General features: G+C 43.2%; 2 protein-coding genes and 1 pseudogene across 2 annotated transcripts in view; 1 reads left to right on the forward strand and 2 right to left on the reverse strand.

Annotated features, from left to right (window-relative positions):
• Nucleotides 1-9,261, reverse strand: part of OTOP1 (otopetrin 1) — a 64,773-nt gene extending 55,512 nt beyond the window's left edge. Inside the window, exon 1 of the mRNA XM_059923337.1 lies at nt 9,174-9,261. Within this exon, the coding sequence (XP_059779320.1) occupies nt 9,174-9,219 (46 nt within the window). The 5' untranslated portion in view covers nt 9,220-9,261. The remainder of the gene's footprint in view (nt 1-9,173) is intronic.
• On the reverse strand, nt 1,705-11,078 carry TMEM128 (transmembrane protein 128). The gene is made up of 5 exons (XM_059923342.1): nt 10,968-11,078; nt 9,174-9,315; nt 5,814-5,972; nt 3,626-3,734; nt 1,705-2,356 (listed from the first exon to the last, which is right to left on the reverse strand). Exons 1-4 carry the CDS (start codon nt 11,062-11,064, stop codon nt 3,635-3,637), a joined length of 498 nt encoding a protein of 165 aa, XP_059779325.1. The 5' UTR covers nt 11,065-11,078; the 3' UTR covers nt 1,705-2,356; nt 3,626-3,634.
• On the forward strand, nt 6,101-6,416 carry LOC132366733 (transmembrane protein 126A-like; annotated as a pseudogene).
• Nucleotides 11,079-15,651: the final 4,573 nt, after the last annotated feature.

Raw genomic sequence — 15,651 nt, forward strand, 5'->3', positions numbered from 1 at the left:
AGGATAGTTCTGGAACAAGCCTGCACATGAGAATCACCTGGAGGACTCTTCACAAGACAGCCTTGTCACCAGCTGCAATGGGAACCTCTGAGCAGCAGGCCTGAGGCAACCAGTGTGCAACCCGGGTGGAAGACTCGGTCTTGACACTTGGGATTGTCAGTCAGGGACATTTTTAAGAGCACACACTTGCTTCTACCATATCCCTGACCTTCACGATAAACATTCACAACTGTTAATTCCGTTATTCATTACTATTCTGAGTGGATGCTCCTCCCACAGGCTTGTTTAGAAGCAGCAACAACACTGCTTGACACAGTTTTTATTTAATAATTATAACAAGGGCTTCCCTGGTGGCGCAATGGTTGAGAATCTGCCTGCCAATGCAGGGGACACGGGTTCGAGCCCTGGTCTGGGAAGATCCCACATGCCGCGGAGCAACTGGGCCCGTGAGCCACAACTACTGAGCCTGCGCATCTGGAGCCTGTGCTCCGCAACAAGAGAGGCCGCGACAGTGAGAGGCCCGCGCACCGCGATGAAGAGTGGCCCCCGCTCGCCGCAACTGGAGAAAGCCCTCGCACAGAAACGAAGACCCAACACAGCCAAAAATAAATAAATAAATTTTAAAAAATAATAATAATTATAACAATAGGAAAAGACCCACAAATAGTCTGCACAGCACTTATTTAATGGGCACAGGGACCAGGCATGATCCTGTTTAAACAAATTTATTCAGATGTCTCTTTGTAACAGAATCATCTCCTTACCACCCTAGCTATACCACAGTATCAGCACTTGGCTAACTGGATTCTAATGACTGTATTACACAGAAAATCCCAGCCTTAGGTTTCTATCCAAGTATCAACAGTAAAACTACTTTTCAAGAAAAGAAAAATGGAAGGAAGGGAGGGAGGGAAGGAAGGATTTCTTGTAGAATCTGCCCAAAGACTCTGTGGGAGTTGTCACAGGGGTACGTCCCTTGGCCCCCCACAAGTTCCCTCCGGAGGGTCTGAATCAGTGCTCTAATCCTACTTCCTGGGTTTGCAACCTCAGCCTTGCACTGGACCCTCACGTCACTGACTGACTTGGCCACCTGATTCTGACCTTCGCCAGACTTTGCTCCTTACTTTAAATGACTCTCTCCACACACCCTCACATGCATATGTACACAAACTGGGCTTGATTCTGTTTACCGATCATGCCTGCCTCTTCCCATTCCTGCTCTTTGATCTACTTTGTCTTTCATTCCCTCTCCATTACCATTTATTGAGTGAGCACCTACTGTGTGCCAGGCACTGTAGTAGGTGTTTCATAAACATTATTCTTATCACCCGCAACCCAACAACACAGATATTGTTCCTGCCTCACAGCTGGAGAAAGATTAACTGCTACTCAAGGTCAAGATTAACTACTACTGCAGGGTGTGATCCCAGCCAGACACAAGTGCTGACTGAAACATATCGTCACCTGAAGCCCCTTGGGGGTGGGGAGCGCAGAAACCAACATAAGGTACTTAAAATGTCACAATGCTTACGATGTTTAGGTTTAATGTAAACATATTTGCATTTGAAAGTGCAAATACTGTCTTCCATTGGTCTTTGAAAAGCAGAGTAGCCTTCTCTAAAAAGAAGCCTTATTTCTATAGTGAAAGTGCTAATAGCTGAAGACAGAAACAATTCCAAAGTCTGTATTAACAAAACCCACAAGAAAGTTATAGAAATACTTTATTTAAATATTAAGAAAAAAATTACACGTACTTAAGATGATTAAAAGTTCGTATGTTAAACAAGTGCTAAAAACCCAGTAATTTACACAGTGATAAAATCTTAAGTGATGGGAAAACACAAAATCCTTTCAACTGGTCATCCTCCTAACAAAACTATTATAAAAATGGTATTATATAGGAATTGCTGAAGTTGGGTTAAAGGCACATGACACTATCATTCCTTATACACAGCCAGTCATCTCATACACTGAACTGCCCCCCCTTAAATGGAAGAGTGAACAACATCTCTACACTATCCGGAGTACATTATGCATCTCTAATGAAAATTCATTTAAATTTTTACACCAGCAGTTTCTCCAATGATCCAAACAGATTAACACTGCAAATTAGTTATTTCTGTCTTGAATAGAATATTTCTACTTTGAATCTGAAAAATTCGATAATGAGTTTAGGAATATGCAAATGAAATATAATTTATTCTGATTTCAACTACAGAGCTATAAAGTTACAATTCTTCCAAGGAAACCATTCACTTCATAGATGCAAAACACACTGTAGCTTTTCCATTAGGTCTGCGGTGCTTTCAGCTAGCAGGATGTTAATCATTCACTTTAAACTGACATGCCCTTACACCTGAAAGAAAACCCAAGCGAGACATTCTATCTCAGGCTGTTGGATTTAATACTGAAAAGCACAGTTCAATCTCCCTGCCTACAACACTCTCTGGCTCTCTGTTAGCAATTATAAGTTGATGTCGGCAATAAGTCAAAAGCTCCTGAACATGTGGAAAAACTCAATACTGAACAGCCAGAAATTCAAAGGGGACAGGGTCAGATGAGGGAATGTTCTTGTGGCGACAGGTCAACAGGGACAGAGGACATACTGTGAGAGTCCAAACGGTCCTAGACACAGCACAATGTGTGGAGGGGCCTCTGCACATCAGCATGTGTGTGCTAGCAGCTATTTTCAGACTAGCAACAATGAGAGGACATCCATTTCTTCTTTACCTGGTTATAGGGACTTTCCTTTAAAACTCCAAAGGGAGAACATGCTGTCTGCGAGCTGAAATGTCAGTTTTCTTTTGCACCCCAATAATTGAGTGCATTAACTTTTTCTTCTCTAGGCCTCAGTTTTCCAAGTTTACTTCTCTGGGTCTTAGTTTTCAAGTTTACTCCTCTGGGTCTCAGTTTTCAAGTTTACAGGTAAGTAAACTGACATATGGAGTAGATTTTCTCCAAGTTCTAACATAAGCAACATGAAGAGAGGGACCGTCTGTCTTTTTCACCATGTCCCTAAGCATATACAGTGAGTACTCTGAACACATACTTATTCAATAAATGAGTTATCTGACAATTAGCAAATAGACCCCATTGTGAAGGCAGCAGGCCCAGGGACACAGTGGTCTCTGGGGAAGCAGAAATTCTATAAATAACATGGAAGGAAAAGGCTGATGTGCCATCCATCAGATTTTTATGAGGCAGCCAGGACAGTTAGAAAACAGACTTTTCTTCTCAACTGGGTAAAATTGCCCATTCTTCCCATATTCCCATTAACTAAGAACGATCTAGCCAATAGTCATCTGTATAGAAGTAGATGGAAGTCTACTGCAATAGAAAATGGATCAATGTGTGAACTTATCCATATTGGAAGGTGCAAATACTCTCTTCATGAGATCTAGGAAGGTCAGGATGCCTTCTCTAAAAAGTAGTCCCTTAGAACTAAATTATGCAAATGGGAAGGGATCACAGTCCCTTCTACCTCAGAGTTCAATGGATGAACAGCTCTCGTGTAAACATGACTGAAATAATTTACTAGTCTGCTATTGCTATGTCCACTGAAAATTATCATGAAAGACTTTTTCAAATGCATTCATTATTAGAAATACCATTCCAGAAATCTTACCTTTAGAAATCATCCAAGGAGTGAGATCAACATTACAACCCCCATAAACTGGGTAAACAACAGCAGTGGAGTGAAAAATGACCACACATGCCATAAAGCAACATTGAAGCTGAAAAGAAAAGGACAAAACAGCCACACAGTTCACAACTATAGCTATACTCTATACAACTATATTCTACTGTAGAATCTAGATTTAAAGGACTCACTTTTACCCGGTTTGGGAAAGTTCATTCAGCCAGTAACTTTCTATATATAAATCATGTTTCTCAGATATGTGATTTAGCCAATATTGGAAATATCACAATTTCTTCACAAAGTACTCAGAACTGGAATCACTAAAGCTCCTCTAACGAGAGCTGGCCTGGCTTAACAGAGACTTCAGTCTCTTAACATTAGTATCTGTAAAGGAACACGAAATAAAATGACTACAGCCTGCTTTTACGATCTCACACACTACCAAACTATAATGGTAAAAAAAAAAAAAAAAAAAAATAGACGGTTAAAGTATTTTTCTGTTAGAAACAGAATGAAAAAGTAATCATTTATAAGCTGCTATTAAACTTTCCATTGAGAAAAACACTATTCCTGTCACCAAGGTAAGAATAACACACTTTCTAAGTGCAATGATTTTTATGAACTGAATTTTTAAGAGCAGAATAAAGGAAAATTATAGTCAATTAAATAAATGTTTCAGATAGTTAATGACTAACATAATATTTTGAGAAGTAGAAATTTAAATAGCTATAATCCTACTGTTCTTAAAAATACAATAACATTTCTGGGGGTGACATTAGCCTTATAAGAAATTGTAAAATAAGACAACTGTCTACACTCATCACCAAAGGGTTAATAAAAAACCGCATCACAATGTAACATATGTCAAACACCCATAAACTTCAACTACAGAAAATATATAATAGAAAAAATACATTTAAACTGAATATGTACAAAGGTGTGTGGCTTTCCCCAAATTAAAATGCAATTAATATAAAGAGAGGAAAAAAACCTAAAAGGCCATACACAATATTCAGTGTAGTTTTCTCTCTGGTTGGCAGGATCATGGGATTTACTTCCTTTGTGTTTTTCTGTAATTTACAGATTTTTCTTTAATGAGCAAGTTATAAAATACTTTTAAAAACATAAAAAAAACTTTTCACTGAGAACCTCTTAGCTTATGAAAAATGATGTTAATTGTGGCATTATCTATAACAGCGAAAGAATAAAAAAAACAGGGAGCTGGTTAAATAAATCATGATATGTCCATGCAGTGATAATGATGTAACTGTTAAAAAGAATGAGACACATCTATATGTACTGGTATGGAAGAATTCCAAACTCAATTTAAAAAAAAAAAAAAAGATCACTCTAGAAAACAGTTTGGCACTATTTACTAGAGTTGGAGGTATGCATACCCGATGAGCCAACGATTTCCCTTCTAGAGATATGTATATATGTATGCATGTACATATACCATCCAACAGAAACACACACAGGCACACAAGACATACACAAGAATGTTCTTAACAGCATCACTCATAATAACCCCAAACTGGAAACAATCCAAATGCTATCAACAGCAGAACAGATAAACTGGGACTTGGTTATAAGACGGAATGCTGAACAGCAATGAAAACGAGCACCTGTTATGCACAATATGGATGAATCATACATAATGTTGCATGTAAACAGTCAAATGTAAAAGAATACATACTATATGAACCCATTTCTATAAGAGATGCAAAAGAAAGCAATTACCATGAAGGTGGGGACAGTGTTTACCTGCGGGCAGGAATGAAGGTAGAGTGACTGGGAGGGGGCATGGAAGGGGTCAGAGGGGGCATGGAAGGGGTTAGAGGTGGCTAGAACAGATCTTTCTCTTGACCTCGTTAGGGTTTACACCAAGGCTCACTGCATGATAATTCAGCTGTACATCTTAGATTCTTCCACTTTTCTGTCTGTATTATACTTCACAATGAAAATGATTTAAAAAGCAAAATGCAATATACATATATAGCATGTCACCATTTGTATTTTAAATAACTAAATATATAAGTAAAGAAAGATACTACTGAAAAGGGAATCAAGGAGACTGTTTTCCCATTATTCCCTTTTTTTTTTCCCCTCTTGAATTTTGTACCATGTACATCATTACCTGATCAAAAAAATTTTCATTCCAAAGGTAACTTACCAAATTCCTGCTACAATAAAAGTAGCAGTTGTAATAGGTATCAGCGTTGGATACTTGATATCATAATCTTCAATTCCACAATACCATTCCAGATAGACTATGCAGTAAAATGCAATCGATAAGCTAACAAGCAACAAGGCACCACCAAACAGAAACCAACTGTAGAGACAAAAATAATACCCTTCTATTATCCTCTTTTACATCCTCTGCAGCCTAATAGTAAATAATCTTTTTTGACACATCTTAAATGTGACATAGGCTCATATCGTTGCTGGCTTACCATATCAATAGCAGTGACCCCACTTTTGACAGTGCATGTATCTGACAAAAGTTTTGTAAGTTTACCCTTGAATACAGGTGATTTGAATTTTGAGTCCTGTCCCATAACACAGGGCCTACCAGCCAGGTATGACTCAGCCCTGCTACTAGAGAAAGGAAGCATCTTAACTTACTGAATCAGAATTTCTATGCCTATCTTTAGAAAGATGTTATTTGCAATTTTGCTACAGACTGTGTGCAGCATACCTTGGGTCTAGACAATATAAACTACTTATAAAGGCTCTTCAGATCCCTGAAGCTGACCAGAAATTCAGTGACTGTTAAGCAAACATGTACACAAAAATAAAGTGGTTTAAAAAAGAAGTGCTAATTGACAGCACTTAACAAATCAGATATCTTAAAAGTTTTCATTAATAGACTAAATATCTATTTCTAAGAAGAATATCAACTGGGGAAGGGGCAGAGGGACGCACAGTTACTCAATCCCAGCTTGCAGAAAGTCTAGATCTAATAGGAGATGGGTAGGTAAGGATGAGAGTGAGACACATGAAAGGATGAAAAAGTAAGACTTTAAACACACATGCGCGCGCGCGCGCACACACACACACACACACACACACACACACACTTTCATAAACTAACCGACAAAAAAATGACGTTTTCTTTAAACATACAGGAAAGCTAGCGGCTTTCTGGTTGTTTCTGAAGTTTTGAGTGTGAGAGCAATAAAGATTTCAACAGATACCATCAACTCCTCCAAGTTCAGCAGGGTTTCTTGAAATACTGAAAATTAATTTGGAAGGAGTTAATTCATACTGCCTCTCGTAAAAGATTTCTAAATGACACCCTTCCGTTCCTAGAATATCTCCAGTCCTCCCCCAAGGGACAATGGCTTTTTGCTCCTTCCAACTCCACACAAGACCTGGCTCAGTGTGTGTGAGAAAAAGCTCATCAGTCCCTTCCTTCCAGCCCCTGCTGGTCATGGGAGGAGGCCAGATTTGGAAAATCAGAGGAATGAACCCTTTTCGAGAAAGCAGAAGGCAGCCTGCACGTACTGTCTGTGGGTAGCGCTCTCCCGCCACAGCCGCCCCAACTCCCCGCTGCTTAGCGAGGCCTCAGCAAGAATGCAACACTACTCTACTCAAAATCCTCAGCCTTCGACCATGCGTTTCTGTCTCGTTTCCTCTAAGCTGACACTTCTTTGAGGACAGGCCTATGACTCCCACTTTCTTTTCATGCCCCCCAGTCCTGGTCCAGAGGCTGAGTCCAGGCTCTGTCACACACCACCGGTGGGCTACTGGGTGCCACTACTCCTGTGGGCGCCCCCAAACACCTTACAGTGTAGTGAGCTATTCCTTACCTCACCATCTCCTTTAACTACTAAGAATACTTAGTATTCTCATATACAAGGATACATAGGACACAAATGGAAAAACCCTCTCATCTCTCCTGAAACCTCAGAAAGGCCTACCTCCTGAGGTTGGCTGGACTGGTGCCCCTTCTAGGTGCACCCACGGTATCCCGCACATACACTCGTACACGCAAACAGTACGCACCACATGACTTACTCATCTATCACAGCCTAAAATGAGCTGGTGGAGGGTGAGAAATGTGCCTTGTTCATCACTGTCACCATAACTGGGTACCTCTCAGGCTCTCATGAGATATTTCATGAACGAAGCAGCAGATGCTACTGATGGTGCCTGAAACATCCATCCCTTCTTTTCCCAGCCCAAGTTCTAGACCAAGTGAAAGACACAAAGGAACCAGACTGATAAAGACCAACTGTCAGCTTTTTTACTGATGGAGCTACAAAAAGAAGACAGCTTTGGTGAATGGTGACAACGTTCTTCCTCACACTGAGACCCAGAAACAGACAGACTTACCCACTGGGTTTCAAGTCACAGTGAAAACCTAGAGACCTTCTCATGTCAGGGTCGCCCCATAAAACAACGGTGCAGAAAAACAGCCCAGAATCTGTGCTTCCCATGGGCAGCTGGCTCCCAAGAGGAAGAAGGTGCTGAGCTACACGTCTGGTTCTTCATCCCAAACCCTATCAGGAGGTCTAGCACCTCCCAGGGAAGGAGCCAGTGAGGGGAAGGGCCAGAAGATGGCAGTGTTTAGGGAAAGCTCCTGCTTGTGGAAGTAAGGAACGGAAACAAGCTCTCTCCCTCCCATAGTTTACATAACATCCCCACCCCCGTCCCCCACCTGCTTTCCCCGGACCACCTGCTCCCTTACTCTCCTCAGGCACCCCTTCAGCAGTCACTGCTCTTCCTGAGGGCCTCTGCGGGAGAGACTGTGTGTCCCCCAATCCCCAACGATATCACCGGATCAAACAGTCCCGTCTGCACCTTTCTAGCCCCGCTGGTACTTCCAAACAATTACACTTGCACTTTAAGCAAACCACCCCTCTCGATGCCAGCTCCAATGCTCACCAACACCTCTCCCTCTTTTTCTGTTACCTAGGGGCCTCCAGAACACTCTCCAATGTTCAGTGAGGACTCAGGAGTGTGATGAACAACCTTCCCCTCCATGTCAACTCCTGGATTATACTACAGAGATTTCAATCCTCATGAACGATGGACTGTTTGACATCCTGCCTTAAAGCTCCTGACTCCTCCCACCAGTGACCTCAACTCTAATTCAATCACAGCCTGTACATGTAATTACCTTGTTGGCTGTAACTATTCTCTGAAAACGAGCTCTGAGACCCAATTCCCACCCACCACACAATTCTCATTCCCTCCTCCCAGTGCTCGTGTACTTGACCTTCTTAAAGACCTTCAGTCATTCTCTCTGCATGGTTTACAAATGGATTAGGTCCTTCTTAAATTCACTACCGACCTCATCCAGAAAACACCTGTGCTGTAAAAGCCCAATGAAATAATTTCCAGCCTCACCCACTCTGCGGTATGTGCCCAGAATACACACTCTCTTTTTCAACTCTGCGTCACCAGCACCTCCAACACCATGCCCGGCAGAAAGTAGGTGCCTACTAAGCGTTTGAAGAATTCGGCTCACAAAATGTGAAAAATAAAACACACGTGTTTAACTTACGAAGCAATAAAGTTTTCTTACCTATTGGTGTGAAAGTTTTCTTTAACGGCTTGAAAGAAATCAACATAATAGGTCACAGCAATGGATGCCAAAATCCAGAATCCAGAATGGATATTAAGTCTTGGAAGAGGTTTCTCCTTTTTCTCAACAGGTGTAGAGGTTTCTGCAAATAACGGAGAGTTCAACTTATGAAGTAACCATTAACTTCACAGGAAAAATTATGCCTTTTTTTTTTTTTGGCCACGCCGTGCCGCTTACAGGATTTTAGTTCCCCAACCGGGGGCTGAACCTGCTTCCTCGGCAGTGAAAGCGCGGAGTCCTAACTACTGGACTGCCAGGGAATTCCCCCTTTTTTTCTTTTTTTTTAAATTACACCTATTTTAAGTCAAATAAAATAATTTCCTAGAGCTTTCTAAGAACCACATTCTCTCCCATTACAGTACCAATTTCTTCTGTAAAACCACCAAAATAGGTTTATATTTTTAGAAATAATTAATAGGAGCCTGCCATAAAACCTGTCCAATATAGTCAACTTTTTTGCCACTAAATGAGTTTTGCAACCAAATTTATTTATATAGTCTTTTGGAAAGAATAATGTCATCTGGTAGTATAGGAATTTTAATGCTATGCTTCATATATAGTCTAGGAAAGTGATTAGTCCTGTTAATTAAGAAAAATGCAAGTGGCAAACATTAGAACACAAAATGGACTTGATTTTCCAAAAACACTACTTAAACTACATATTTTAATTTTTTAAACAAACACAACCTTCTGGGGCAGCTCAAAAGTGGAAAGGGCACACTGGAGGTCCAGTCCCAACATGGTACTGTCTTAGACAGGTGATGGACAAGTCAAATTCCTTCCATTCGGGACCCAATCTGAAAGAATGGGTCAAATGGGGTCTAACAAGTTCCCCATGTGACTGACATGCCCTCTCTCTCAGTTCATGTGAGAACCACTAGTATGTAGCCAAGGTTCCCGAGCTTTTAGCTGACCATCAGAATTCCTGGGAAGCTTATTCATAATACAAATTCTGCGAGACACCCTCAAAATTTAGAAACCAGCATGCCTGCGCATGATGCTTTCTGCGTTTACTTTTTAAAAATAATAAATACACAAGATTTACAACATACAGGACAAAAAGGTCTAAGGTGAAACCTCTCTCTTTATCCTTAACCCCAGTTCCCCAGCCCCAAAGCAGCTACCAGTAATGACGTCTACTGAATTCTTGCATATTCTATGCATCTACAGGTAAACACACACAGCATGTTATCTGGTTTGAACACAAATGGTGGCATACCATACGTTGTTCTGCGCCTCCCTCTGAAAAGCATCCACATTGGTACATAAAAGTCTGCCTGCTGTGTCACGTATAAACAGCCAAGTGTATTTAACCAGCTCCCTGCTGACGGACAATTAGATGTTTCCAGTCGTTCGCTATTACAAGCAAAGCTGAGATGAAAGACTTTGCACACACGCCCTTGTGTACTGCTACGAGTACGCTCCTCTGTTAGGTTCTTAGAAATGCAATCTGTGGATATTTTTTATTTTAATGGATGTTGCCAAACAGGTGTTAAACCAGCTCTCCTAGGAATCCTGAAGACCAAGATGCGCAGGGCTACCTGATCTCTAAGGGTCTTTTACGATAGTAAATACCCGACTTGCAAAACTACTTGGTAAGCCTTGGAAAAACGAAACCCGGTCCCTCCTGACTGGGTAGGGCTGCGGGAGGCCCGCGGGGCCGGCCGTGTCCGGCGCCTCGGCTCCGGGAACCTCGGCGCGACTCGGAGCGCGCCAGGGCGGGGGGTGCCTCACCCGGCCCGGCGTAGCCCTCGCGGTCCAGCTGAACCTCCACGTCCCGCGGGAACAGGTATCTCCGCCGGAGTCGCTCCCGAGCCTGTAGAGCGTCCATCTTAGCACCTCCCAGAAACTGGGCGGTAGTGACGTCAAGCCCACCGGAACTTCCGGCATCGGTTCGCCGGCGGAGGGAGGGATTTCCTTTTGTGACGGGGAGAGACTGTGTTGTCTTCGCTGTTTTAGTTCGTGAGAACGTACGGAGGGTTTGGCTTTGCTATCTCAGTGCTCAAATCCGCAAACATGATTTGAATTTCAAAATATTTATCCTTCCCCACCTAAAGATATCCAGTGTTGTTCCGAACTACGGAAGCCCAGAAGGATCAAGCTTACCGATGCCGGCGAATGGCGCGGGCGGGTGTGCGGGGCCCTAAGGGGGCACTTCGTTGCCTTTATGCTCTGCATCCTGAACCCCGTGGCTCCTGTATGCCCAAAGCATCTCAGCCCCCAGCTTCTTTCCTCCTCTTCCTCCTCCTCCTCCTCAGGAGTCGCCCAGCAAACTTGAAAGAGTCAGAGGCCACCCAGGAGGAGGAAAGGACCGCTGGGCCGGGCCCGGGAACCTGCGGTGGAGTCTGGGCCTGGCGCTGACCGCTCGGGTGGGCTCAGGCAAGAAATAAACCTTTCTGGGCCTGTTTCCTCTTCTGTACAACGGGGATTATACCTGCCTCATGGATTTGTTCTGGAGTTATAAATGTGAAGCACCCGTATGTGGTTCGTGTTAGCCCTTTTCTTACGGCTTGTGAGAAATTGCCCCCAGCCAGAAACGTGAAAGCTAAATTTGTACTTTCCCAGAAATCCGTCGGTTCCCATCACTCACGCTCATAAACTGAAAAAGACCGTGTCACTAATTCACAAGTTTTCCTCCATCAGTAATCCTGTTTGCTACTCTTCTGCCTCCTTCCTACCGTGTCATATGTTGAGAAATTTTGTGCTTAACCCTTCAAACTTTTGCTGAGCACCTACTGTCTGCTAGGAACTGTTAGGCACCATGCGAGGCAATGGAGATAAGATAAGACATGACGTTGCCCTTGAGGAGTTCCTGGGCCAAAAATGACCACAGAGACCTAGTACAGTAGAAAGCAGTATTTATAAATGTATGGAAGCGTTTCATTAATTCAGTCAACAAACAATTTCTGAGCAGCTACATCTGCTAAAATGCTGAGGACAGGGGTAAGTTAGAATCTAGTGGTGGAGACGATTTCCATCCAATGCCATAACAGAGATACTGCATATGGGGTTATGGGAGCACCGAATAAAGGGCAGCCCTTCATTCTGCTGTGGTACGTGGGGACCAGGGAGAGTGGCTTGAGGTAGGTTGAATACAGGGATGGATAGTCCAGAAAGCCACCCAGGAAGTAAAATCTGAATTAGTAGGCACTCTTTAATATCTCTATGTGTTGTGAGTGTTTGCAGAAGAAATGCAATAAATATTCAAGAAAAGAACGTCAAGTTTCTACAGGTGTATTTCTATCATTTCTTCAGCCCTTGTAGCAAACCCTTTGGAGCAAAGGATTTAACAGCTGGGTGGATCATATGGCCTTTGTACACAATACCTCCTTTTTCCCGTTTTGTTTTTTTCTTTTTCTTTTCAGACTCCTAAAGAACCAGGGTTTATCTCTTCAAAGCCAACTGGGGTCTTTGCCCTCCCTTCTCCTTTTGCTTGTACAGGGTTAGAAGCCTTGTTAACAGGAAGTGAATTCCTCTTATCAAATACAGTCTTCTGTTGATTGTCTCCTTGTAAAAAGGTCAGTGCTGGGTCTCCCTTGTAACTGAATATTCCCGAGAGCATCGTAACCATTCCAGGGTTTCCATATGTAGTATGTTCGGGTCAGATCAGTTTCACCTTTGGTGGTTTCAGGGCCTTTGTATTTGGATCCGAATGCCTTTCAGCTTTTTTTTCCCCCCTGATATTTTAAATGCACTTCTTGCAGACCGTATTGATGATACTTAAAAGCAGGTTGGAAAATATCCGGTATTTAATGACCACATCTTCATTGCTAGGGCCCATTAAATAAGTTCTTCAATGTGTGTGTTGTGCACCGAAATGATAGATGTATGATATCAGATTGCTACCAACCAAGAAATTTCATTTTGACTGTGGATTACTTTTGGGGAAAAAATAAATTTGACTGTGACCTTTGCTGGCCTTCCCTTAGCAATGTGGTTAAATCCATGGTGTTTATAGACTATTGAATCCTGGCTCCATCAATCTGGATTCCTTGGGCAAGTTATTTCATTGTTCTAAGTATCAGTTTCCTCATATGTGACACAGTGGGTACCAGAGTGAAGATAAGTGTATACCAGTTGTTTAGGCTAGTGCCTCGCACATTCAAGCAGTGGTAGTTATTAATTGGCCTTGCCAGGCTTTCTGGATTTGGTTCCTGCTTACCTCCTCATCAATTATTCCCTTCTCCTTGGGCTCCAGTTACTCTGTGTTACAATTTTCCTTTTGCCTGTGCTCTCCCAGTTGACGGGGGGCTACAACCATGTCATAGTTGCTCCCCAATGCCTTGCAAACACCTGGCACATAGCAGGTGATAAAAGAAATTTTTACATATTGAGATATAGGGAAATCATTCTGGCTTCTACATGAGTTAACTTGAATTTTATGCTAACTAAAATAGCCTGTTTGTGGCCTATCAAACCTACTTTGTACATCTGTTTTATTTTTTTTAATTAAATTATTTATTTATTTATTTTTGGCTGCATTGGGTCTTCGTTGCTGCGCGCGGGCATCCTTTAGTTGCGCCGAGCGGGGGCTTCTCTTCGTTGTGGTGTGTGGGCTTCTCATTGCGGTGCCTTCTCGTTGCGGAGCACAGGCTCTAGGTGCGGGGGCTTCAGTAGTTGTGGCACGCAGGCTCAGTAGTTGTGGCTCGTGGGCCCTAGAGCGCAGGCTCAGTAGCTGTAGCGCACAGGCTTTGTTGCTCCGCGGCATGTGGAATCTTCCCGGACCAGGGCTTGAACCCGTGTCCCCTGCATTGGCAGACGGATTCTTAACCACTGTGCCACCAGGGAAACCCTGTACATCTGCTTTAATTATTAAAGAAAAGGGCACATTGACCAGATGTAAAGAATGTCCATTTTAAAAATAAAGATTAAATGCCCCTCTTCCTGGAACGCCAATGCTGGTCCTCCTTTGATGATAAGACTCCCTTCCCAGGTGCCAAGGCCATTACTGTATGTGCTGTATGTGTTTGCATTGGTGTTTTTTTGAAACCTTGAAGAAATGTATCCCTGACTTGTTTAATGTTCTTTGTTCTGACAAGATATAAAACTGTGCTGAAAACCTGCTTCTCCAGAGCAGTTTCTTAGAGTAATCTGGGAACCAGGCTTCCGGGCTAGTCCTCAGTTTGGCGCAATTAAAACTCTTTTCTAATTATTGATTGTTTGTTGATTATTTTCGTCGACATAGGAATTCCATTACCCGGTTTTCACTTTGACCCTTGGTCACAATTAACTCTGGTCTTTGGTGTAGACATCCCTTCCTCTGAGAAAACACTTTTCTCCCTTCTGTAGTACTCCTGCAGTGTTCTCAAGAGGCTGACCCTGCCCTAGGAGAGGGCACATGACCCAGACCAGACCTGTCAGTCCCCAGGACTTAGGCTAGAGCTGTTGGGAAGACCTCTCTGAGGTCAGTGTGGGCTTGTCACCATGGAGACACACAGAGGAGCCCACCTTAGGAAGGAAGCTCTGAGATGCAGGCCAAGCCAAGCAGTCTCATAGCACTGTTTCAACCCCTGAATCCAGCCAAACCCTACTTAAGCTAGTTAAGAACATGAACTCTGGAGCCAGCTGCCTGGCCAGCTGTCATTACTGGTTCTGTCATTACTGGCTGTTTCAACCTTGGGCAAGACACAGATCCTCTCTTTTGTCTACAAGATTGGGTAAAGATTAAAACTACTAATACATGCAGGGGTTGGTTCAAGATGGCAGAATAGAAGGACGTGCACTCACTTCTTCTTGCGAGAGCACCAGAATGACAACTAACTGCTGAATAATCATCGACAGGAAGACACTGGAACTCACCAAAAAAGATACCCCACATCCAAGGACAAAGGAGAAGCTGCAGTGAGACAGTAGGAGGGGCGCCATCACAATAAAATCAAATCCCATAACCACTGGGTGGGTGACTCACAAACTGGAGAACAGTTATACCACTGAAGTCCGCCCACTGGAGTAAAGGTTCTGAGCCCCATGTCAGGCTTCCCAACCTGGCGGTCCAGCGATGGGAGGAGGAATTCCCAGAGAATCAGACTTTGAAGGCTGACCGGATTTGATTGCAGGACTTCGACAGGACTAGGGGAAACGGAGACTCCACTCATGGAGGGCACACACAAAGTAGTGTGTGCATTAGGACCCGGGGAAAGGAGTAGTGACCCCATAGGAGACTGAACTAGACCTACCTGCTAGTGTTGGAGGGTCTCCTACAGAGGCAGGGGGCGGCTGTGACTCACTGCAGGAACAAGGACACTGGCAGCAGAAGTTCTGGGAAGTACTCCTTGGCATGAGCCCTCCTGGAGTCCGCCGTTAGTGCAACCAAAAAGCCTGTAGCCTCCAGTGCTGGGTCCCCTCAGGCCAACCAACAGGGAGGGAACTCAACCCCACCCATCAGCAGACAAGCAGATTAAAGTTTTACTGAGCTCTA

The sequence above is a fragment of the Balaenoptera ricei genome, chromosome 5 (genome assembly GCF_028023285.1).
Source record: "Balaenoptera ricei isolate mBalRic1 chromosome 5, mBalRic1.hap2, whole genome shotgun sequence".
Lineage (NCBI taxonomy): Eukaryota > Metazoa > Chordata > Mammalia > Artiodactyla > Balaenopteridae > Balaenoptera > Balaenoptera ricei.